At 36.3% G+C, this 22,016-nt stretch overlaps 2 protein-coding genes across 4 annotated transcripts; one reads left to right on the top strand and one right to left on the bottom strand.

Moving 5' to 3' along the window:
• Positions 1 to 2,288: 2,288 nt before the first annotated feature.
• Positions 2,289 to 17,197, top strand: LOC119078935 (beta-1,3-glucosyltransferase). Of its 3 annotated transcripts, none has more exons than XM_037186681.1 (10): positions 2,289 to 2,688; positions 7,186 to 7,573; positions 11,943 to 12,043; positions 12,401 to 12,592; positions 12,776 to 12,912; positions 13,984 to 14,164; positions 14,308 to 14,443; positions 16,389 to 16,551; positions 16,626 to 16,893; positions 16,957 to 17,197. In XM_037186681.1, exons 2-10 carry the CDS (start codon positions 7,519 to 7,521, stop codon positions 17,152 to 17,154), a joined length of 1,431 nt encoding a protein of 476 aa, XP_037042576.1. In that variant the 5' UTR covers positions 2,289 to 2,688; positions 7,186 to 7,518; the 3' UTR covers positions 17,155 to 17,197. The 3 variants fall into 3 exon arrangements, with proteins under 3 accessions (XP_037042576.1, XP_037042575.1, XP_037042574.1); XM_037186680.1 differs by having other exon boundaries at positions 7,151 to 7,573; XM_037186679.1 differs by having other exon boundaries at positions 2,289 to 2,857; positions 7,151 to 7,573.
• A 1,987-nt stretch (positions 17,198 to 19,184) lies between these two features.
• LOC119078945 lies at positions 19,185 to 20,191 on the bottom strand. The gene is made up of 2 exons (XM_037186692.1): positions 20,073 to 20,191; positions 19,185 to 19,707 (listed from the first exon to the last, which is right to left on the bottom strand). The coding sequence occupies exons 1-2, from the start codon at positions 20,098 to 20,100 to the stop codon at positions 19,274 to 19,276; spliced, it is 462 nt and encodes a 153-aa protein (XP_037042587.1). The 5' UTR covers positions 20,101 to 20,191; the 3' UTR covers positions 19,185 to 19,273.
• Positions 20,192 to 22,016: the final 1,825 nt, after the last annotated feature.

The following is a 22,016-nucleotide window of genomic DNA, read 5'->3' as shown; positions in this document are numbered from 1 at the left end:
GTCGAATCGAACTTTCATTTGTTAACGTTAAAACTAATGTGCATTGCAAACCTTTGCTTTGATTCGCTCAAATGGTGGCCTTTGGTAAAGAAACCACGGACTGGCCACGAATTAGCAAATTTGGTGATGAGTTGAAATTTCATTTCGACTATGATTCGCTAGACTAGTTCGACTGATGAGAAATGGTATTTTTGAAGTGCATATTAATGCAAAACGTTGAAAGACTTATTTAAATTTTATCTCAGATCGAAACAGTGGTCGAATGTCTTATGTTCATTAGGTGTTGCATCATAGTCAAATCGATTTTTCCTTCCAGAAATTGGTCAAACAAATTGGTGTCGCATTATAGGCAAGTTGATTTTCCACTCCACAAGTTGGCTTGAGAATTAGGTGTTGCATTGGGGGCAAATTGAATTTTCACGACGAATGTGAGAAAATAGTCGTTTTCTCATCTCAGGTGAAACTTCAGGAGGCTTTGTTGTGACAAACGTTGTATCGATCTCGGGAAAAAAGTAGAAATTTAATTTTCTCGGATGACCTGTGGTCAGAACGTAGCGAGCAACAAACAATACCCCCAACACCCTCAAAATAAAATTTCCAACTTTTTCCTTCCTCGGTGAACAAAGAACTTTTTTGATCCATATCAATTCGCCATACCATTTTTGAAAACATAAACAAAGTGATCTCTCCAAAGCCAGTGCGGGATATGGATAAGTCAAATATACGAGTTATGCGGGAAAATAAGTGAATTATGCAGTAAGGTAGAAGAATTTAAGAGAGAATGAATAAATGGAGAGAGTCGCCAACAAAACTCCTATTGTCCTATTGAGAGGTGAAAATAGCGTTGATCACACCGCACGCATAAAAATATGTTATGAAAAGTGACTATTCGCCTCTGGTTACGAAGCGTGGATGACTGTTACACATTAGAAATAAAGAATGTTACTTCCACCGGGTGCAAATAGGCTTTATTATACTATTTGCCACGTGTGCAATAGTGTCAGAAAGACTATTTGCCCCCGGGTGCAAATAGCATCTACGAAATTTATTTCAATGGCATTCCGTCATCAATTTGTTCATGAAACTAAATTTTCTACGCAAAACACGACGTATTATTTTTACAGTATAACAATACTCCAGGAATGTTTACTTCAATTATAAATAGAATTATTTTTCAATGACCAAATATATACACACAAACTGTGATACACAGTCCATGAACACTGCATAAAACAAACACATCAACAGAAATTATAATTTCATTAAAATAACAAAATCAGCAGAAAAAAAAACTGCGGGTTCACGTTGCATCCAATGGATGAATAATTGAATCATCAGTTGGATATGCATTTTCTATTATGTGACGATTATTTGACCCCGACCTCAAAACACATTACATAAAACGCGATTTACATTATTTACCACATCACATCACACAGCCTATATTCCGAAAATATACACACCACACTCACTGGTATGATGCCGAAAAGCTTCAAACACGTGCGCACGTCGAAATGAAAAGCACAGATACATCACATGGTTTTAACCAGGCGTTGCATTTCTGTTTATGTTATAATAGTTTCACCGGCACCGTAAGCAATGTCGGCAAGTATAGGTTTGTGTGGCCGATTATTTCATATCGATGGGTAGGAGACCAAGATCAACGGTCGGCTTTGTCATTTGTTATCGCCAGACACGGCAAGAATCAGCGAAAATCCGCAAAATTAATGCTACATTTCAAGTAAAAGATTTCGATGTAGGAGAATCGCGTTCCTCTGATTCAACAAATCATGTCAGATGAATGAAGTCCAACTTTCATAGAACTACGGAAAATTCATCTGTTATCGGCAAAGATGAAAAAACCAAACATCGCCTCTGTGTTTCTTGCGATGGTATATAGCAAAAGTTTTGTTGAATCAAATGAAGTAAAAGATTTTCTTCGATGAAACAGACCCGACAATTTTACTAGTGATTATGCTACGGACAGTAAGGATACACGCATAACAACAGTTACAATTTAAAAAATTGCAATTTTCCAGATGATTGGTCATGAAAACCGTTCGTATAATCCCTGCAAACATTCGTTTACAGCAGCCACAACATTTAAATCTCATTTTGATGTAACCGAGTTTCCCCAAATATCGACCACAAATCCCATTTGTTCAAAGTTGCAGAAACCAACGGTTCGGTTATATTATGCCCGAATGGGTATAAACAAAATCTGAGAGTGCTGCATAGAAAAGCTCGTTTATGCTTACCCACAAAACTTAGATTTTCCATTCAGTTGACTGTGGGAAATTGAAGTGAAAGCACTTTTATAAGCACCGTTGTGTGAACGAGGGATTGAAAATTTGTTCGAACTACCACTGGTTGGTCGGTATTACGATCGTTGTTTTCTCGTTATTGAAATTTATTTTTAAAAATAAACTGAAAAATTGTGCTGTTTATGTGAGAAGTTGCAATCGAATGATGAGAGCTATCTACATGAATGAAAGCAACGAATGCTATAAGAGCACAAGAACATTTTATTATAATTTTTGAATGAAAACATTAATTCATAGACAAAAAATGAAACATCTGTGTTGAACATTGATAAACTCTCGTGTGTAATATTGATGTGAACTCTCTGGAACACTCAAAGAATGTTAACTTCTGGTTTTTATTGATAAAAAAAAATCATTCGGATTGGTATGTCGAATGTTGTGGTTGTGATAATGTATAACATGACCACGTCCACTGCTACAAAGCCACTAATTTTAGTAATGTAATTGAATCTGACGACAGATTTTAGTTTAAACACTGTCGATCCAATCTCGGATGAATATTGTATTAAGTTTGTGTGTTGTGTTGTGTTGAGGTAAATAGATTTCATGGAAAGCATACATCTGTGGAGTGTGTGTAATAACCTAATATATCAACAACAACAGAGGCATCAATGTTACTTGCTATAATTGATTGCATTGTAGCATTGTTTGCAATTAGTTCTTTGCAATGAAGACGTGGCTTTGTTACCTTAGAGAAATATACTGTGTAGAAAATCCTATCTTGTTAGTTATTTACATGAAAAGCAAATTGCACCGCAAATCACGATTCTCTTGGACTTTGATTCGCGGTATAATTTGTATGACGTTTTAGAATACCTCCAAATATCTGTCTCTATGGAAATACCCCAAATCACGGACACCATAACGCAAATCTTGATCCAATTAAAATTTTACGTGCTTCTGGTCGGTAAATGCATTTTTTTGAGTAAATTTTTCGCATTTACCGACCACATTCCCTTCGGGTCGGGCCATAACGTCCCCACTCGTCAAAATACAAATTTGGAGCCTCGGACGTAATCTACAATCGCTAAACTGAACTGATGTGCATACGTTATTTTGCACCAGCTGGTCCCATTCGGAATTGTATGTGACCAGCTGGTGCAAAATACCAGTTCGGTTTAGCGATTGTACTAAAACTTAATTAAAGAAATTCCTCAAATATTGATTAATTTTTGATGAATTGCGAAGCCAAATGTTCACCTTTCATATTAAAGTTAGCCTGTAGTCTGTACTCCTGAATACCAAAGGATTTCAAGAAAATGACATACAAAGTTGGACAATTTTCACAATACTACAAATCATGGTCAGGAACCTTATATGAAACTAAGTTTTCTACGAGTATTATCCGTAAACCTGTTACATTACTTCTGTTGTTCAAGATATTTTTGCTATATTGATACAAAATCTATTACTTCATAAAATTTAACGGACGATTTGGTACGGATGAGACAACACCCAGTAGAGTTCATTGACTGTTTTTGTCATTGTTGTCGATCACAGTTGTTGTAGCCAGCAGCATTTTATGGAAAAAGCAAACTGCTGACTTTTCTCAGAACCGGTCAAACCGCCTGAAACAAAACAATTTTTATTGAAAGCTAACACATTTGTGATATGGTCGTGTTACATTGTTCAAAAAGGATTTTTGTAAAAAAATATCATCGAAAATACAATACATAGCGCCCAAATGTAGGCTATAATTTCGGCTAAGAATCAATGTATTTGAAGATCTGTCGATGCTGAAAAGCCCACATTTGAGCTATGTACTTTTGTTGTTTGTATCCACTGAGAGGCTTTTTCAAGCCATTCCTGGTTACCAGATACAGCTGAAATTATATCACACATTTGTGAATTTCTTATCACATTTTCAATGAAATCTTTTAACAAAAATCGTTTTTGAAAATTTTGAAGCCGCCAGAAGTGCGTGAATCCAAAAAGTGGAAGTATTTATTTATTTGGCCAGCTCTGAAAAAGGACTAGTATAATCTGGCACAAAAAATTCAATATTTTGAATTCAAACCCTATATGTGGTCGAAATAAATTAAGATTGGCTCACCTAGTTTGTGTATATTACGTAGGTGGAAGCACGGGGTTTCAGGGGGTTTCGAACATTTAGTTTTTTCATGTTGCAGATATTGCAGTGTCAAATTCTGTCCAAGATGTGACATATTTGCAAGGTATTGGCCTTTTTCACAAAGTATAATCAGCGTAACCTTCGTAAAAAGAATCTTGAATCTGACAAGAGCACGTGTGCCAACGTGTAAAAAACAAATGTTCAAAACCCCCTGCTGAACTGTGGCGATCCTCTTGTCAAACGGACAGTACATAAACAAATTCCATCATTTATTGCAGTTCTATATTTTTCAAAAACAGTGTTTGTTAGAATCAAAAATACTATGAAAAGCGTACAAATGTATGCTACAATTTTAGCGTATTTTACAGGATGTGACGATTTGATAGTCAACATTTATTTCCTCTATTCTAAGAATTTATTTTGGGTTTTTCATTTCCAACTATTTTTGAATTTCCAACGGCTGTCTGAACATTTTTTCGTGGTACTCTCACGGGCGCACACTTTAGCTTTCCAACGATACAGCACGCGTATCTTTTGTTACGATGTTAGTGTTGAAGTACGTTTGACCACTGCTTCGATCTGTGAGAAACTTAAATATGTCTTCAGACATGTTGCATTAATATGCAGTTCAAAAATACCATTTCTCATCAGGCCATGGCTACAGTGGTACTTGATACAATGCTCTAGGATAGAAACACTATACCAATTTGCACACGAACAAGTATAGCGAAAAATAATCGAAATGATGTTAGTGTACGTTTGGAGTGTAAATTATATCATAACTGTCGGCTCGTATACTCGCCCAGTTGCCAGCGTATCAAAATAGAAATTGACTCCTTCTGCTTTTCTGGAGACTGGTAGTTTGAGTTATTGCCCATAAATTACTTTGAAAAGATAAAACTCTTCGTTGAAAAGGTGAGATGCATTCGTACAAAAAAAAAGGCCTTAGCTACTGAGACAACAATTACTGTACTGATCGGCAATTATTTATTGGATGGTAATAATCGAACGTTATTAGTTTTGGGTTGAGCGTTAAAAATAATTCAATTTACCAATATTTCCATCTAATTGGTACCAATTTGATGATAATAACGGTATGTAGCGAGAATTAAAATATTTGTAAAAGGAAAAATTCCAATGGTCATCGATCAAAAAATATTGGTCGAATATCATTTCCCATTATTTATTTACTTGTATGGGGTTTGAATTACAAACAAACAAAAATATCCATTCATTGGTCGGAACCAATTATTCTCTTTACGTTTACACTAGTCACTTAGATAACATTTGCAGCCAACAGATCGTCTGGAAAGGTTCGATATGACATTATTTGCAAATGCTTTCGTTACATTTCAATTGACTTTGAGTTGATGACAATAGATCATTTTCATGACCTTGTAAACGTCAGACACGATCCCAACTGTCAGACATGTCGAAAAATATCAAATGAATTGAACGAACGATTTTCATATAAAAATCAGTAAATTGAATGCAGTTAACGTCAATTGATTGAGGTTAAGGACTACTTGACGAAAAATTAAGTGGGGTTACGTTGACAAGTACCGTATAAATGATCTATTGAAGCCAAGAGATCCTTTGGAAAGGTTCGATATGATATCGCGAGTTCCATTGGTTAGGAACCATGACTTGCAGTTGTACTTATTTCACTCCAAATCGATTGAATTTATATGTATATACAATTTGATGATTTTTGACTACTCTAACGTCATCGCTATGTATCAGTTCATCAAAACTGTGTTGAGTTAATTTGTGTAAATAATCTATATTCCTATGCATCCACAACATCCTCAAGAGGCATGGAAACTTAGCTGAATTGTAGCCTACATTTGTGCGTTTCGAATTGAATTATTGACGACGATAATCACCACAAAAGTAATCAATAATTCAATAATAGTTATTTATACCATCCAGTGGCCGAAAGACGAGTGTGTCTGAAAAGGCAATTATCACCCAGTTGCATACCACGTTTTTCTCAAAGCCAACGAAAGTTTTACTTTTAGTCACTGAGTTGGGAATAGTTATTTATGTCACTCAGCATCATAATATGCAAAATTTGTAAAATCTAGATGACTCTGTGGCATAAAACGTTGTATGCAACTCGATGCACCTCCGTTGCATAAATAACAATTTTGCAACAAGTTGCGAAAAGAGATTGTTTCACTAGATGTGACTACATCGTTTAGCCACTTGTTGCATACAACGTTTTCTGCGACCAGCTGTGAAATAGTTATTTATACAACCGAGTAATAAATGCTTTTTTAGGCACTAGATGTGAAGATTGTCACTCGAGGTCGTAGGCCGAGTGTGACAATACACATCGTTGTCTTGCATTTTTCAAAGAAGATTCTGATAAAAAGATGTAATCGAAAATTTAATACGAAACGCACAAAGTTAGGCTGCCATTTCAGCAAATCTCTTAATATGCTTTCTGTTGGGCAGCCTAGTTTCAAAAACTCATAATGTTAAATGTGCTACGAACAAACAGTATTCCCAATTTCGCTCTTTTACTACCAAAATCATAATTAGCTCGAGAATTAGCTCTGTTATAATCTACGGTTAACTAGCGTAACCGCATCACTGAACTGTGAATGTAGGGCATACTTATATATACCAACCACCACCGCTCTGCACATACATAATGCATAATGCATAATGAATACATATAAAACTTATTTAATAATGGCCTGCAATTAAATTTCGGAATAATTTATTCAAATTTTTTTTAGCTCTATAGACCAACAACATCACCGAACAATTTATAATTAATAGCACAGAGTGGATAGAACACCGTGGAGTAACTGACTTGTATTAATAATCAGTATGTGCATGTGTTTCCATACAAAGTTAAATATTAACTATGAAAACGCCGTTTTCCCGGCAGCTGGATACTAAATGTGCTATAACGAATTCATGGAATTTTGCGATGTTAAATCCATTTCGGCAGATGAAGCTAAAAAATTAATTTATTTAAACGGTGTTCCCGAAATCCAGCGCTGCTGATATGGTCTTGTCGACATAGATGAAACGAAACATCCCTGCGGCATGGCATTTGCATTACAGTTATAAATAAAATTTATTGACAGATTTTGTTGCAAGTGAAATATGAGTTTGATTGCGATTTATTGGCTCGCATTTGTTCGATTATCGCTGTCATTGGGTGAGTATAATATCCATTGTACCGGTCTATAATGTTAAGTCCACTATTTGTTACATGCATTTTCAGTTTCATTCTGGTTAATTGGGTGTTTGCTTTAGGTGTTGCGTGCATGCATGTATAGTTACACAGTGTATTACACACATGACCTTTGTTGAAACATTGCAAAGTCTATTTAGAACTCAATATCCTAGCTTTTATTCGATAACAGTTGGGAGATTTAATAGTAGATTGAGTGCCTTGTTACAAATAATATCTTATCCAAAGACAAGATCTGTCGAAACTACAGTTCAGGCCGCATAAGTGCACTGAAAATAAAAATAGAGAAAGTACGAATGTGCGCGCCGTTGAATTTTTTAAATTATTGGCAATCACATATCATAGAGCGTTGAATTGTTATATGCTCAGCTTTACACACGAACTATAAAACCAAAATCTACTTTTCATCCCTAAGACTGAAACAGATCATTTACATAACAAGTGATATAAAGTTGAAACGCCGTGTTTTCGTGTGAATATATATTGTTGATTCGAGGCGAAACCGGGGTCAATAAACACATGAAAACGAGACTTTTCATTTTGATATGCTGAAAGATTCTAACATTCATGATATTCGATGAAGCGAACGGTTTAACATAAAAATGAATAGTATTTTACATGCTACATGGGTCGAAAACCGTACTTTTCAAGTTTGAAGCACGTCTTTCGACGCCCTCAGCATGTAATATATATTACACACTTGTCACGAAGAAGTCGAGGCTTGCCGAGACTGATAGTGACAAGTGTGTACTCCGTTTTATCACATAAGCGAAAACGAGACAACGACATAGACCTGAAGTGTAATTTTTGACATCCCAACACCGCGCGTATGTGATAATATATATTACACACTTGTCACGAAGAGGTCGAGGCTTGCCGAGACTGATAGTGACAAGTGTGTACTCTGTTTTATCACATAAACGAAAACGAGATAACAACATAGACCTGAAGTGTAATTTTTGACATCCGAACACCGCGCGTATGTGATAATATATAGTACACACTTGTCACGAAGAGGTCGAGGCTTGCCGAGACTGATAGTGACAAGTGTGTACTCTATTTTATCACATAAGCGAAAACAAGACAACAACATAGAACTGAAGTGTAATTTTTGAATTAAACTTCTAGTTAAGTAATTTTGACAGCCGAACACCGCGCGTATGTGATAATAAATATTATGCACGTATGACAAAGCGGTCGAGGCTTGCCGAGACGGCTTGTCATACGTGCATATTCTTTTTTATCGCATAAGCAAAAACGAGACAACAAGATATGCGAATGACACTTTGACAATTTACAGAAGTATAATATTTGTTTATATATCCTGGGTGAATAATTTTTTCGGGGAATCACACCGCGTATGCGATAAAATCTATTACATCGCTGTTAGAAATGAAAAAATGTATGTTTCCATTATTTTGTTCGTCCGTTCATTCACTCAAAAAAAATCCGTCTTTTTTCCTGTTGGAGGAATAACAATTTTAGACAGTCTATTTTGAGCCTCAAATCCTCTGAAACCCAAATTTGACTGAAGAAAAAAATTAACTCCTTTTAATCATAGCCATCAAAGGCTCTATACCAGGCAAAAGTTGACCGATTTTTAAACGTCGGATTCGTTCCTTACATCCGCCGCTTATACAATGACAACAAATGAATGAGGGTGATATGGATTTTTATTGTGCGCGAAATTTTTGAAAACGCAAATAATTTCTGTGGAAATTTTTTTATTTTTATTTTCTTTTAGGTATTTCAGGTTTTAGGTATTTAGGGTGATATATATTTGATCTTTCTACGACGTTTTACTTATTTTCTGTGAAGTATGAAACTAAATGTACAAGGTACTTCACAGAAAACAAGTAAAACGTCGTAGAAAGATCAAATATATGTCACCCTAAATACCTAAAACCTGAAATACCTAAAAAAAATAAAAATAAAAAAATTTCCATTTAAATTTTTTGCGTTTTCAAAAATTTCGCGCACAATAAAAATCCATATCACCCTCATTCATTTGTTGTCATTGTATAAGCGGCGGATGTAAGGAACGAATCCAACATTTAAAAATCGGTCAACTTTTGCCTGGTATAGAGCCTTTGTAGCCATGCATTTTTTCGTCCGTCATCTGACCACGGATAAAGACTCTACGCCATGAGTCACGTGGTTTTTCAAACCAATCAATATTTTCTTTAAAAGCAAAAAGACTTCTACATTCGTAAATTTCCTCATATATGGAGAACACGTTCAGATGAAGAGTTACACGGGAAATTTAAATGATCTGGGGTAAATAGCCTCAATGCATACAACAGCACTCTCTCTTCGGGTAATTAATAATGAAACACAATTAGTGCTTTCAATTATCGTGATAAAGCGGCACCAATTTGTCTGATGTTATGCCCGAGTATTGTTTCCATAGTTTGCAATGCAAACTTTGCATAGAGGCGGAGGTTATTAAAACTGGAGTACCCAACAAGCAAAGCGCCTAGCATAGTGGTACAAGATTGCTTTCGTCAACGCACTATGTACTAGCTTAATGTACTATAGCATATCTAGATTGCAGGTACCACAATCGGCCAGTGTAACATACATTCGACTTACACCTATAAAACAGTGTGAAATTTGTATATAGAAGATACTTATCATGTCATTGTCAAGTGATGAACAAATGCTGGTGCGTTGCTTATGTCAAATAAAGCAATAAATTACTACCACGACAGTGTACACTGACAGAAAATATCTTTTCACATTACCTGCGGCAGATAATATGTCCAATATGATCACTGATGGTAATGTTAGCTGACACAGATAATGTGCCAGAAATAAATTATCTGTGACCAGTAACTTGCCCTAAAGCTTTCTGTAAGTAGGTAATCTGTCAAAAATTACCTGCGTTAGATGACACCCCTGGTGAATGGTAACTGTTACAGGTAATGTACGTTATTGGCTGTGACGGGTAATGTTCACTATGAGGTTTTGGAATGTCACGTACTGAGTGGTTCAGTGACAAAGCGCTAGACTCATGATCGGGAGGTCTACGGATCGAGCCCGGCGAATGCCGGCTATTTTAAAAAATATCCTGCCACAATAATGTATCGAAAATACATTACCGAGACGCACGTTTTACTTGTGACCGATGTTCAATTATCTCTGTCACTTGTAGTTCTATACTACTTGCAAGGCAAACAGATTTCATTTTTTTCAATATTACGTTAAGACAACGTCTTAGTCCAAGTAAAATAGATGAACATTAACAAGTCGTACAGGTAATTTGAGTGATTAATTACACAACCCGGTAATTTACATACAATTACAAGCAAGTTACAACGGCGCCGTTCGTTTTTCATGTGAAACAAATGTTGAAAAGCATAAAAATTCGTGCTTTTCCCATAATTTACTATTAAAAACCAACATCAACGCGCCGGCATTTGAGCTTCCAATTACTAAAGTCACAAAATTGTAACAATTTCAAATCAAAAAAATTATTTCATTCGCTCTGGGACACAAGATCCTTTCATATCTCTTACATTTCACTCAATGTTATACCATGCGACTGCAATGTTATACCCTCGCGAATACCGCATGTGTACAGTGATATCTTATTCACATAAATTTTTGGATTTAAAATTGAAAATTCAAATGCAATGGTGTGGACACAAATGTGTGGAAAATAGTTTTTGGCTGGGTGGTTATATAATGCATTATATCAGAACGCTTTCGATACCTCCGCACAAACTTTTCGTACGCGAATAGCTAATGCATACACGTATATAATCGCCTTCCCAACCGTATATATTATAATAACCAAATTGAAATTTTCTTTGCACTTTAAGTGTGCAATTATTCCGTGATTTAAGTCATAAAATAAATGTTATTCAACACGATAGTGTAGTTGGAGCGAGTGCATAACCGGGAAAGTTTTATAGTTAGACGTTTGCAATTAATTAAATAAAAATAACGACGATGCCGCGCCGGCTTTATAATGAAAAGGAAAAGCTTCGGAAACGTTTATTTTTAGAATTAAGTAATTGCAAGTTATGTACCTTATACAGTCTTAGTCGGTGCAGAAAATTATATGTCGAGTTTGTGCCAGGGACTGTCGCAGGAAAAAAGAATCAAGTGCACCGTTGAGATGCTAATTTTCGTTTTGATTAGATGAGCTTTACAATCCATTTCAATTAGCTGTTACGGTTCCGTTGTGCTTTCATTTTATGGCTAATTATTGTAATGCGAGAAGAGGGTGGTGTATAGGAAATATAAAATTGCACAAACTATATCATCTCTACACATCCCCTTGCAACCTTGCTACTTTAACATGAAATTGAAAAAAAATATGTTTCAGCTCCGCATGAACTGACCATTTTGATAAGAAGTCAAAGTGATTTATACAACCGACAATTTGCCATCGATTTGAAAGAGGACATATTACAACAGACACACGGAGTGAGTGTTTTTCTTACTCTTTTCTTACAAAAACATATTTTCGATTAAAAGAATTTCCAATTGTAAAAGTTTCGTCCAACATCGAAACGAATTCATTTCATTCTCACATAGACAGAGACTATTTTTGGGGAAATTATGTCCCAAATTTTCCAAGTTTTTGTCTAATTTGTCCAAAAAAATTTTTGGTAAAATTTGTAAAATGTTGAAAAATTCACGTATATTTGAGAAAATACAGGAAAACTTTCTCTTATTTTCTTAAATTTTCCAACATTTTCCAAAAAAAAGAGAAAATTTGGAAAATATTTTTATAAAAATAGTCCTTGTTCTCATAACAATAAAAACGTTCCCATTACACAGTTAAAACCACCGCAAATCTATCTAACCCACGAAACATTTAATCACGGATCATGGGCTATCACACCACTGTTGGTGGAAAATCTTCGGAAAATTTTCACCTCCGAAACGAAATGGCTCATTTTATGCGAAGATCAAAGTGGTGTAGATTTAACGGCTTTGGTAGATAATTTAAACAAAGAGGATTTTAGTGCGGTAAGTTGTGGCATTAACAAGTGTATTATGGAATTGGATGAAAATTGGGAGTTCCAAGTTTGCATATCATTCTCCTTTCCATACATTTTATGGCACTCACACTGAGATTTATAACCCAATTTCAAACGGGATACAAATTAATATCTTGTATTTCCATGGATTTGCGCACATATAATATTCAAGGAAGCTTTCATGGGCTATCCGTTAATGGACAAGGAAGCGACGATTATTCATCATTTTGCATTTTTTGAAAATCCATCATGGTTTTTGTATCCGTTATTGAAAGCCGGTGTCGCAATTACTATTCCACTGCTAAACAGGTAATCGATTAAACAATTAGATGTTAGACATTAACACGTTCAAAGACACTTAGAAAACTGATGGTTGAGGAGCCGATGAAGTTTGCATGTCTTCACAAATAATTTCACTTCCGCGTAATCCTGCTGTTTTAACCATATAAACTACGTTCCGATTGGATTTCACCATATGGTTGCCCTGTGGTGTTCTCTAATTGATTGATTATTATTCAGCAATTGCTTGATGTAGGTCTCCTCTTTCTCCTTCCATTGATCATTCTTGCGGTATGTCTTGCCCAGTTCCATTTTAACGATGCAATCATTCCAATGGTAGGCTCGTCTTAAGACCGACGACTTTACTTGACTCTACATTTAACTGTTGCAGCATTGTGCTTGGTCTAGATAAATACTATGAGAGCCATGTAATCTTCAGGATTCACTACGTTTCAACTGAATCAAAGGCTTTTTCAAAATCTTGTTTAAACTTCTCACTACTTCTATAAATCCAGCTTGTTCGAAAGGATGGTTACAGTGTAAATTTTTCGTGTTTCTTTTCGCAATTGTATTCCTGAAACAGCCTGAGCGTTCACCAGAGAGACTAATGTCTCATTTTTGTTGTGTAACAATGGAATTACTATGCTTTCCTTCAATAGTCATTGAATCTACTACTTCGCTCGTTTAAACAAATGAGTCAAAATCTTGTACTTCATTAATATCGAATGTGCAATTCTAAGGCAACAATCAATCTTCCATATTAACTTAGACCATAGAAAGATTGAGAAGCATTTAAGTACCAAACGACTTAATATTAGACATGTTACAACCATCTTTTCTTCGCCCATGCAAAATTTGGTCAATTCATCAGCTACCAGGATTTCACTGATTCGTCATTTTTCACTGCCTCTCGTTGCATACAATTCCATGACTGTTGTTGCTAGTTACCTCCTCACCGCAATCAGGTTCAATTGCATCTGTATACATTTACCAAATCAACTGTGCATGACATATATAACTCTCACACCATATATGTACTCCACTTCACCTATCGTAATCGTCGCAGTTCTAAGTGATTGAAATGTTTACTTATTTATCCAGGCTATTAGAACGTTTGAATAATGAAAAATTTTCAACGGAATTTTTCATTGATGCGTCCCACGAGTTTTCTCTGTTTGTTTGGAACAATGGCAACGGACATAAATTAACGTCTGCACCGTACTTTTGTCAGCAGAGAAAAATCGGGTGTGCAATATATAGTAAACCATATGCAACATGTGATGTAAGTTAAACATTTATTGTATTTATACCAGTGCACCTTTCCCCACAGCACATTACAATATAATCAACGGATAAACAAGAAAATTTACTTTAAAACGTGGTACAGTCGGGGATGACTAGAATAGCCAATCAATTTCGTTTCAGAATAAATGGATTCCGAACGAAAATATCCTGTTTGCTGTGAAAACGTGTTCAAAATTTCATTTCGATCGAGTTCCAGTTATTCAGTCCACGTGGAGGCGAGATGTTAAATTAATCCGATTTTACAGTGATGTTACAGGTACCGTGTGTTTGTTGAACAGAAACATTTTAATTGACCTTTAAATGCTGTAGGAAATAGAAAACACGTGATGAAGTGTCTTCCCTCTTCGTCGTACTTGGTGTGTACACTTCATGACTTCTTGTGCATAGAGAGGTGTTCGGGTATTTTATAGAAAGCCTTATTGTCATAGGTTGGAGTGCTCCTGGTCGAAACTGTTTCTCCATCTCTTAATGTTTCGTCACTTTTAGCCTCTTTTTGTGAGCTTTCCAATCATTTTTTTTAATCACAAAGAATGTGCGTCTGATCCTACAAATATATTTCTTTTTAACTTGACATAGTGTCCTTATAATTAAAATTCTATCGTAGAGTCTGAGCGCGAGCTGCCGTTTTTATCTATCTGAGAGTTGTTCATTTTTCTCGTCGTTGACGAGTCATAGTAGATGAATGTTAGCTCCATCCTCCGAAATTTTGGCTTATATACGGTTTTCACTAAGAAGAAAACGTCCAATGAAATAGACAAATATCTTAGCGCCAATCGGAAATGTGTGTACGAAGAGACGTTATCGAGCTAGGTTATTTTCGATAAAAGCGAGGTGTTCCAATGTTGGTTCCTAAATTTTGGGATGACAGATGATTCCTCTGGCACTTCCTAACTTCCATCGGATTTTTCGATGGATATGGGTTATTTTCGATATAGGTGAGGTGTACCAAGGTAGGTTCCTAAATTTTGGGATGACAGATGATTCTCAGGCACTTCCTAACTTCCATCGGATTTTTCGATGGATTTGGGTTATTTTCGATATAAGTGAGGAGTTTCAAGGTTGGTTCCTAGCTTTTGGGATGAGAGATGATTTCTCTGGCACTTCCTAACTTCCATCGGATTTTTCGATGGATTTGGGATATTTTCGACATGAGTGATGTGTTACAAGGCTGGTTTCTAAATTTTGGGATGAGAGATGATTCCTAAGGCATTTCCTAACTTCCATGTGACGCAAAATTTGTGAACTAAAATTTTTCTTCTAGAATTTTGTCGGTCTAATTTTTGCTTTGACAATTTTTGCGTACAAGCACAGAATGCGTCACCTACAGCGATATCAGTTGTTTTGGAAGTATGCACAAGGACTTGCGTCACTTTTACTCTTTGAGTGTATTTGATTGATCAAGCTATGATTCGTGTTCAAATTTGTTGATTGGTGTGCTCTAAAAATCAGTCAATAACCTTTAAAGTGTGAATTTGACGCCAGTCATTGTGCTTTACTTAAAAAAATAACTAATTTGCTTCGATCTAGGAATATGGAGGACCCTATGACGCATTCTTAGAAACCAACCACCTCAATAATCCCAAACGTCCAGAAAGAAACCAAAAAAATATGAAAAATCTTTCAACTCTAAAACTGAAAGGATGGTGGACCATGTGGAGTGATGGTAGGAACCAAGCTATTACAACCTATTAGTCAATGAAGATACCCAAAAAATAGTAATGGAGTAATGGATATGTAGGAACCAAAACGTATGCGAACCAACCAACAAAGATTAAATTTAAACTCTTAAAATTCTAGAATTACACAATTTCACGAAATTGACCTCGGGAATGTAGTTCCTACAATAAATCCCTGAAATACCAAATTCTTTTTGCCATGTCCAATCCTATTCCGAGCTTTGGCACTTTGGAATGATGATCTAGGCAGCCTCTTTCCTTAGCAAGTTTGTTCTCCTCATTGAACTCTAAAATCGCTCCTGCCCGACCAAAGCTGTACAACACATACCTGGGAAGTTATCGAGGAAGAAGGAATTTCAGCCTTTATTTGCTGATATTTGCGAATTCTGGGAACAAACCTGGTCAGGAAAAGTTATTTTTCAACGTTAACGTTAAGCACCAAAAAATCTGGATTTCCTGAATTTCTATAACCTAAAATTTCAAGTAGAAGAAGTCCCAGTTGAATCTTGTACATTCCATTTACAGATTCAACAATACCAACGATCAATACACTCATTCCCAATACAGAAGCAGGGCATTGTGATAAGGCGCTTTCAATTTTCGATTTGATACTGAAAGAAATCAGTTCAAACGCCAGTTTAAGCACTGTAAAATGGGTGGTTTTATCCGACGACGATACTTTAATCAGGTAAATTCAATTGCAATTCGGTAATTCGGAAGCGAAGCTAATGAATAAATTTGTTTCCCTTCTTTCTTTGAAAGTGTAAGACAATTACAAAGAACGCTTTCATGTTATGACTCATACGACGGCGACCTATATCTCGGCGAACGATATGGCTACCGATTACTGTCTCCAGATGGCTTCAACTACATAACTGGTGGCGGAGGAATTGTGTTCAGTCTTAGTACAATAAATAAACTTATCAATCGATGCTCATGTCCGACTAGCTCGGCACCCGATGACATGATAATAGGAATTTGTCTGAAACAATTAGGAATCGAACCGATTCATTCGTCATTGTTTCATCAGGTAAGGTTGCTGTAAGGGATCATTTTAGTGAATAAAACTAAAAATGAATTGAAATCACACCAGGCAAGACCAACAGACTATTCGGAAGAGCTGCTTACCGATTCACCAATTTCCTTTCATAAATTTTGGCAGATTGATCCGTACGAAGTTTATAGTAAATGGTTTCGTAACACGAACGAAACTGAAATTAATACTCCGACCTGCACGACGAGGAGCGATATAGATGTCGATTTAAGTACAATAAAACATGTTGACCTGTAAATATATAGAAAACACGAATTTGGTCTTTGATTTAAGTATTTGAAAGGCATCACTCATATCAGTAAGCGATTCGGAATGGTTGAACTTTGACGCGTGATATCGTTTCACCCAATAGAAATTCTAAATGTAGTGGGGTACAACAATATGTTCAAAGTTCCGATCTGTTTTAAGACGAATGTCTGACATTTCAAGTGAGAAAAGTTCTATTTTCTCCCCACGAGAGAGAAAGTGATGCACTTTTCTCACTGTCATTCGACCAATTGTCAACAAAACGCAATTTTCTCATGGTGTATTGAGGTGAGAAAATAAGGTTGGTCACACAGAATGCGTGAAATAGTTATTTGTTGAACGAGGTAGCGAGAGCAACACATGTCACACGAGAAGATGCAATTTTCAACTTTACTTCTCGAGGTAAACAACATTTTTCCCGAAGTTTCAGCGGAGGGAAAAAATTACTATTTTCTCGCTTCCGTTTTGAAATAGTCATTTGTGTACCTGTTTTGGACGATTGATTTTAGGCAATTTCGCGGATTGTAGGCCGAACGAAGTGAGGCTTACAAGCGAAAGTGCCGTAAATCAACCGTCCCAAACAGGTGCACATGTGAGTTTTCATGCAGAGGGCCGGAAACCCGAGAAAATTCGAAAAATTGCCCTCATTTTCGGCCCCGAAGCATGAAAAATATTTTGAAAGAGATGACTGAACCAGATGCTGGAAAGTGTTAATATAAACTAGGTAATATAAATTAATAACGGTGTCTTCGGTGAGAAGAACAATCATTTAAAATTTTCCATGTCAGTGCAAGGTTAAATTGAATTTACTGCACAGTTTGTAGTAGCGACGTTATTTGATTTCCGAGCGAGAAAATAGGAATTCCAGAAAGAGCGATGTTTGTGGTCAGAGCGAATTGAAGCGAGTAATTTCGCTCGAGTTGGGATTTCTATTTCTCCCAGAGGTGACCACAACGTTTTTCATGGTTTAACTGACCGCTTATATCCACGAAACTAAAACATCAACTCGCCATACCACATACCACCAATGAAAGTATAAACCAGGTATGGTCTATTCATACAAACCGGAGGACATAGCGCTGTGTCCTCCGCTACATACAAAGTTTGACATTCGACCATACCTTGTGTTGACGTTCATTGCATACCATACACCCTACCAATTTTGAAAACATAAACAAAGTGACAATTCAAGTAAGTAAAGTTCTATTTTCTCTCCACGTAGGGTAGAAAATAAGGTTAATCACACCACACGCATGAATGTTTACAGCTGTATGAACTGTGCGGGAAACACATAATTTTTCAAAAACTAAGTTGTCACATTGATTTGTTTACAAGTCATTAGAACGTAGGAAAGTAAAACTAATCGTTATACAATCATCCTAGTGTGGAGCAGATCGTACCAAATAAAATTAAAGATTCAATTGAGTTTACATCCGGTTCGCACTAGAAATGGGAGTTTGGTATTACATTGTCAATCGGACGCTGAAACAAAAGGTCGCAAAGCACTACGGTAAACGGCTCGAATTTAACTTGCAAAGCGCGGTGAAATATCTGTGCATGGATCGGGAAGACTGGTCCGAAGATCACGACATTTGGGCTATTGGTGATGACTATTCCGATTCCATCAAATATCATCCGTACAAGATGCTTTCCGAAGATGAGATGGAAGAGGCGTTGTACAAGTATGAGCAAGTGGAAGCGTGTAAAAAATGAGCATCAATTCCTGGAAATCGTCAATACCCACAATGTATCATCGAAATTTCATTAATAAAATGGTGAATCAATGTTGAACACTTCGATCGTATTTTTGTTGAAGCAAATACTCACGACCGATCGATTTATTTTCAAAGCTTTGGGAAGCTGAAGCTTTTTCTTCGACCAAATTTTTCCAAAAAAGCGAAATCGAAGAGGAAAAAATTTTCTTCGGCCGGCTGACTGCAGAATAGCCAAGGATTCCCTTTACGAGGGAAAATTCATAACAGAGAAATCAGCTGACGATATACCGAAAAATGCTCGAACGGTCTGGGTTCATTAAAACAATCAAGTTTATTGTCCACAAAGAAGTCAATTACAAAAATAGTTACAACAACACGTTGAACATCGAAGCGGCTTAAAACATTGGATGAGAATTCTTACTTGCCGACAGTGACGGTATTTCCTGAATAACGTCCCAGTGTTCGACAATTTTAGAATCCTTAACACGGAAAATGTCAATGATGGCCAATGGTTCACCATTGAATCCGGTAGTTTTCAGGTGCAACCAGACCATGTCCCCATTGACGGCTGTGTGACGAATGTCGACGGGTCCCTTTGTCTTGATAGCATTGAATGGTACAAGAAAATCTTTGAGCGGTTGACGGCCGTCGGCAACATGCGGATTATGTTGAATGTAATCCGGACTGATATATTCGTCTACAGCGGAAATGTTGTGCTGTCCGAAAGCCGCCTCGTAGAATGACAACACGATTTTCAAATTGTTCTGCTCGGTTTTGTTCTCTTCAAGACACTCATCGCCTGTAAGGGCGTAAGTAGACGTAAAGAGTGCTGGAAAAGAAAAGTGGTTAGGAGTCAGTCTTTTCATCATTTTGGATTGAAAAGCGTATGAGACGAAAGCTAAAAACAATAATTCTGCGGGGACAATTGCCCGAGATAAATTCGCGTTGAACGAATACCTAATTAACAGTTACATGAGCCACTGCGTGGACAGAGGCTTCACTAAGACCAAAATAATTGAACGAAAAAAATGATTAACCAGGCATCGACAGACACATTGCGATGTTTCTCACTACGCGTTTTAAAGCAAAGTATACTATCGATTCGACTTAATGCATTCGATTTTACGTTCAAGGAATCATAAAATTCAGAAAGAAAGAAAAAATCCACAAAACAAAACCAAAAGACAAACTTACCGAACGAAATTAGAATGACGGCGTTCATGGTTCTTGATATACTGACTCTTCAGATGATTCTAACTACTGCCTTTTATCAACAGAATGTTCAGTTCAAGAGTAATATGAGTCCTCGTTAGATAAAACTTGTGACGCAAGTTCAACAATGCCCTCGTGACAGAAGATTTCGACATATCTTTAGTCATTAGAACCACAGCATCGATCCTAACATTAACATAGAAATATTCGGTGACTGATGTAGTCACAGTTTTCGTTGTATAATGAGTTAAACATACAAGCAATCTTAAGCAGTAGCTCGTATCTCTAAAGCCTCCAAATTTGACGCTTGGTAATTTAGTAAGTATGCTAGAAGCATTGCTATGGTAGAATCTTTCAGATATAGACGAGGGAGTAACCACCAAGTTACTGAAAGGCAATCAATATTTATATGATAACCGATCTTTATGGATGAAATCATGTTCGTTGGATCAGTAAAAATTCGTGTTTAATTAACAGTTAACTGTAATTACTTGGAACAAACCTATATCGTTTCAATATTCCACATAACGAACTATTATTGCTGAAAAATAAGGTGTTTCATTGTTTCATGTTTGAACACGTTCGGCTTAGGTTTAGGTTTAGGTTCGGTTAAGGTTTAGGTTCGGTTTAGGTTTAGGTTCGGTTTAGGTTTAGGTTCGGTTTAGGTTCGGTTTAGGTTCGGTTTAGGTTTAGGTTCGGTTTAGGTTTAGGTTCGGTTTAGGTTTAGGTTTAGGTTCGGTTTAGGTTAGTACTGTGACTCAAAATTCTGAAAGAACAGGTTAAGACAACCACGAAGGCGGGTGACACCAAATTTTATAAACAGATAGTGTGAGAAATCAACTTGAAGAAAATATTTTTCTCAAAAATTCAGAATTTTGTTTTTGTTAGGTTCCATTTTACATATAAAATTCTCAGCCGTTGACGCAATTGCGTGTCACCGCCTTCGTGATCAGCTCAGAGTTGTCTTGACCTGTTCTTTCAGAACCTTGCTGTGACTAGCGCCACATATTGAAAAAGAAAGTTTTTTTTTGAGGAATACGAATTACGTAATACTATCATCATCTTTGCTTCTGGTTCAACAGAGCTTATTGACCAAAGAGGTTACAAAACTGGTTAACTACTATCGGTAAACATTTACTTAATCACAGGTCATTTTTCAAACTTTTCGAATAAAACTCGTTTTTCCAATTAAAATCTTACAAACATCGATTCGGTTAAACACAAGTTCTTTGTTTACCCACACCGGTCTGAATTGGCTAATAAGCCGAATAAAAATGTAAAAATTTGATTATTCTTTGCAACATCACCTGTTCTATTCAAAAATAGATTCGCTTGCATTTATTAGTGGTTATTTGCACGAAGTGGCAATCGGACTAATCATGTAGAAGTTACTTCTGAAAGAGTTTTCGACTGGCTTTTTTGGTATCTCGACAACCTTAGTAAGCCTGAACCAATTTTGGTTTGGATCGACGAGGAGTAGAATTTCTCAGGTCATGTTTGCAGATGCAGATGGGCAATATCGACCTAACGACTTGCGACATATTCCCAAGAGAATTTTTGTCTGCTTTTTTGGTAGCATGATGACTTGAACAAAATTCTGAAATTTTGGTATTATTCGATGAGGAATAACATTTTTGGGTTCTTACGAACCAACTTATTACCATTTTACCAATCTCAAATGTATATAAGAAACCAAAAAAACATCTCAAATCCTTTAAATCCCTCCGAATTCTAGAAATGGGGTGATAAGAGACCATGGAGACCATGGTAGACATCAATAATGTCAAAGCTCCAGATAGGAACTCAAAAAACCTAAAAAAAACATCCTTTAAATTCCAGAAGTATTTCCTTGATTTCCCAAGTGGAAAGATTGTGGATCATGTAGGGTTGTGGAATTTTTTAGACCAACACTCTGACAACTCAATA

This window comes from Bradysia coprophila, unplaced genomic scaffold, assembly GCF_014529535.1.
Source record: "Bradysia coprophila strain Holo2 unplaced genomic scaffold, BU_Bcop_v1 contig_297, whole genome shotgun sequence".
In the NCBI taxonomy this organism is placed as follows: Eukaryota; Metazoa; Arthropoda; class Insecta; order Diptera; family Sciaridae; genus Bradysia; species Bradysia coprophila.
The sequence above is the reverse complement of the archived record's forward strand: the minus strand, read 5'-3'. Positions and strand labels throughout refer to the sequence as shown.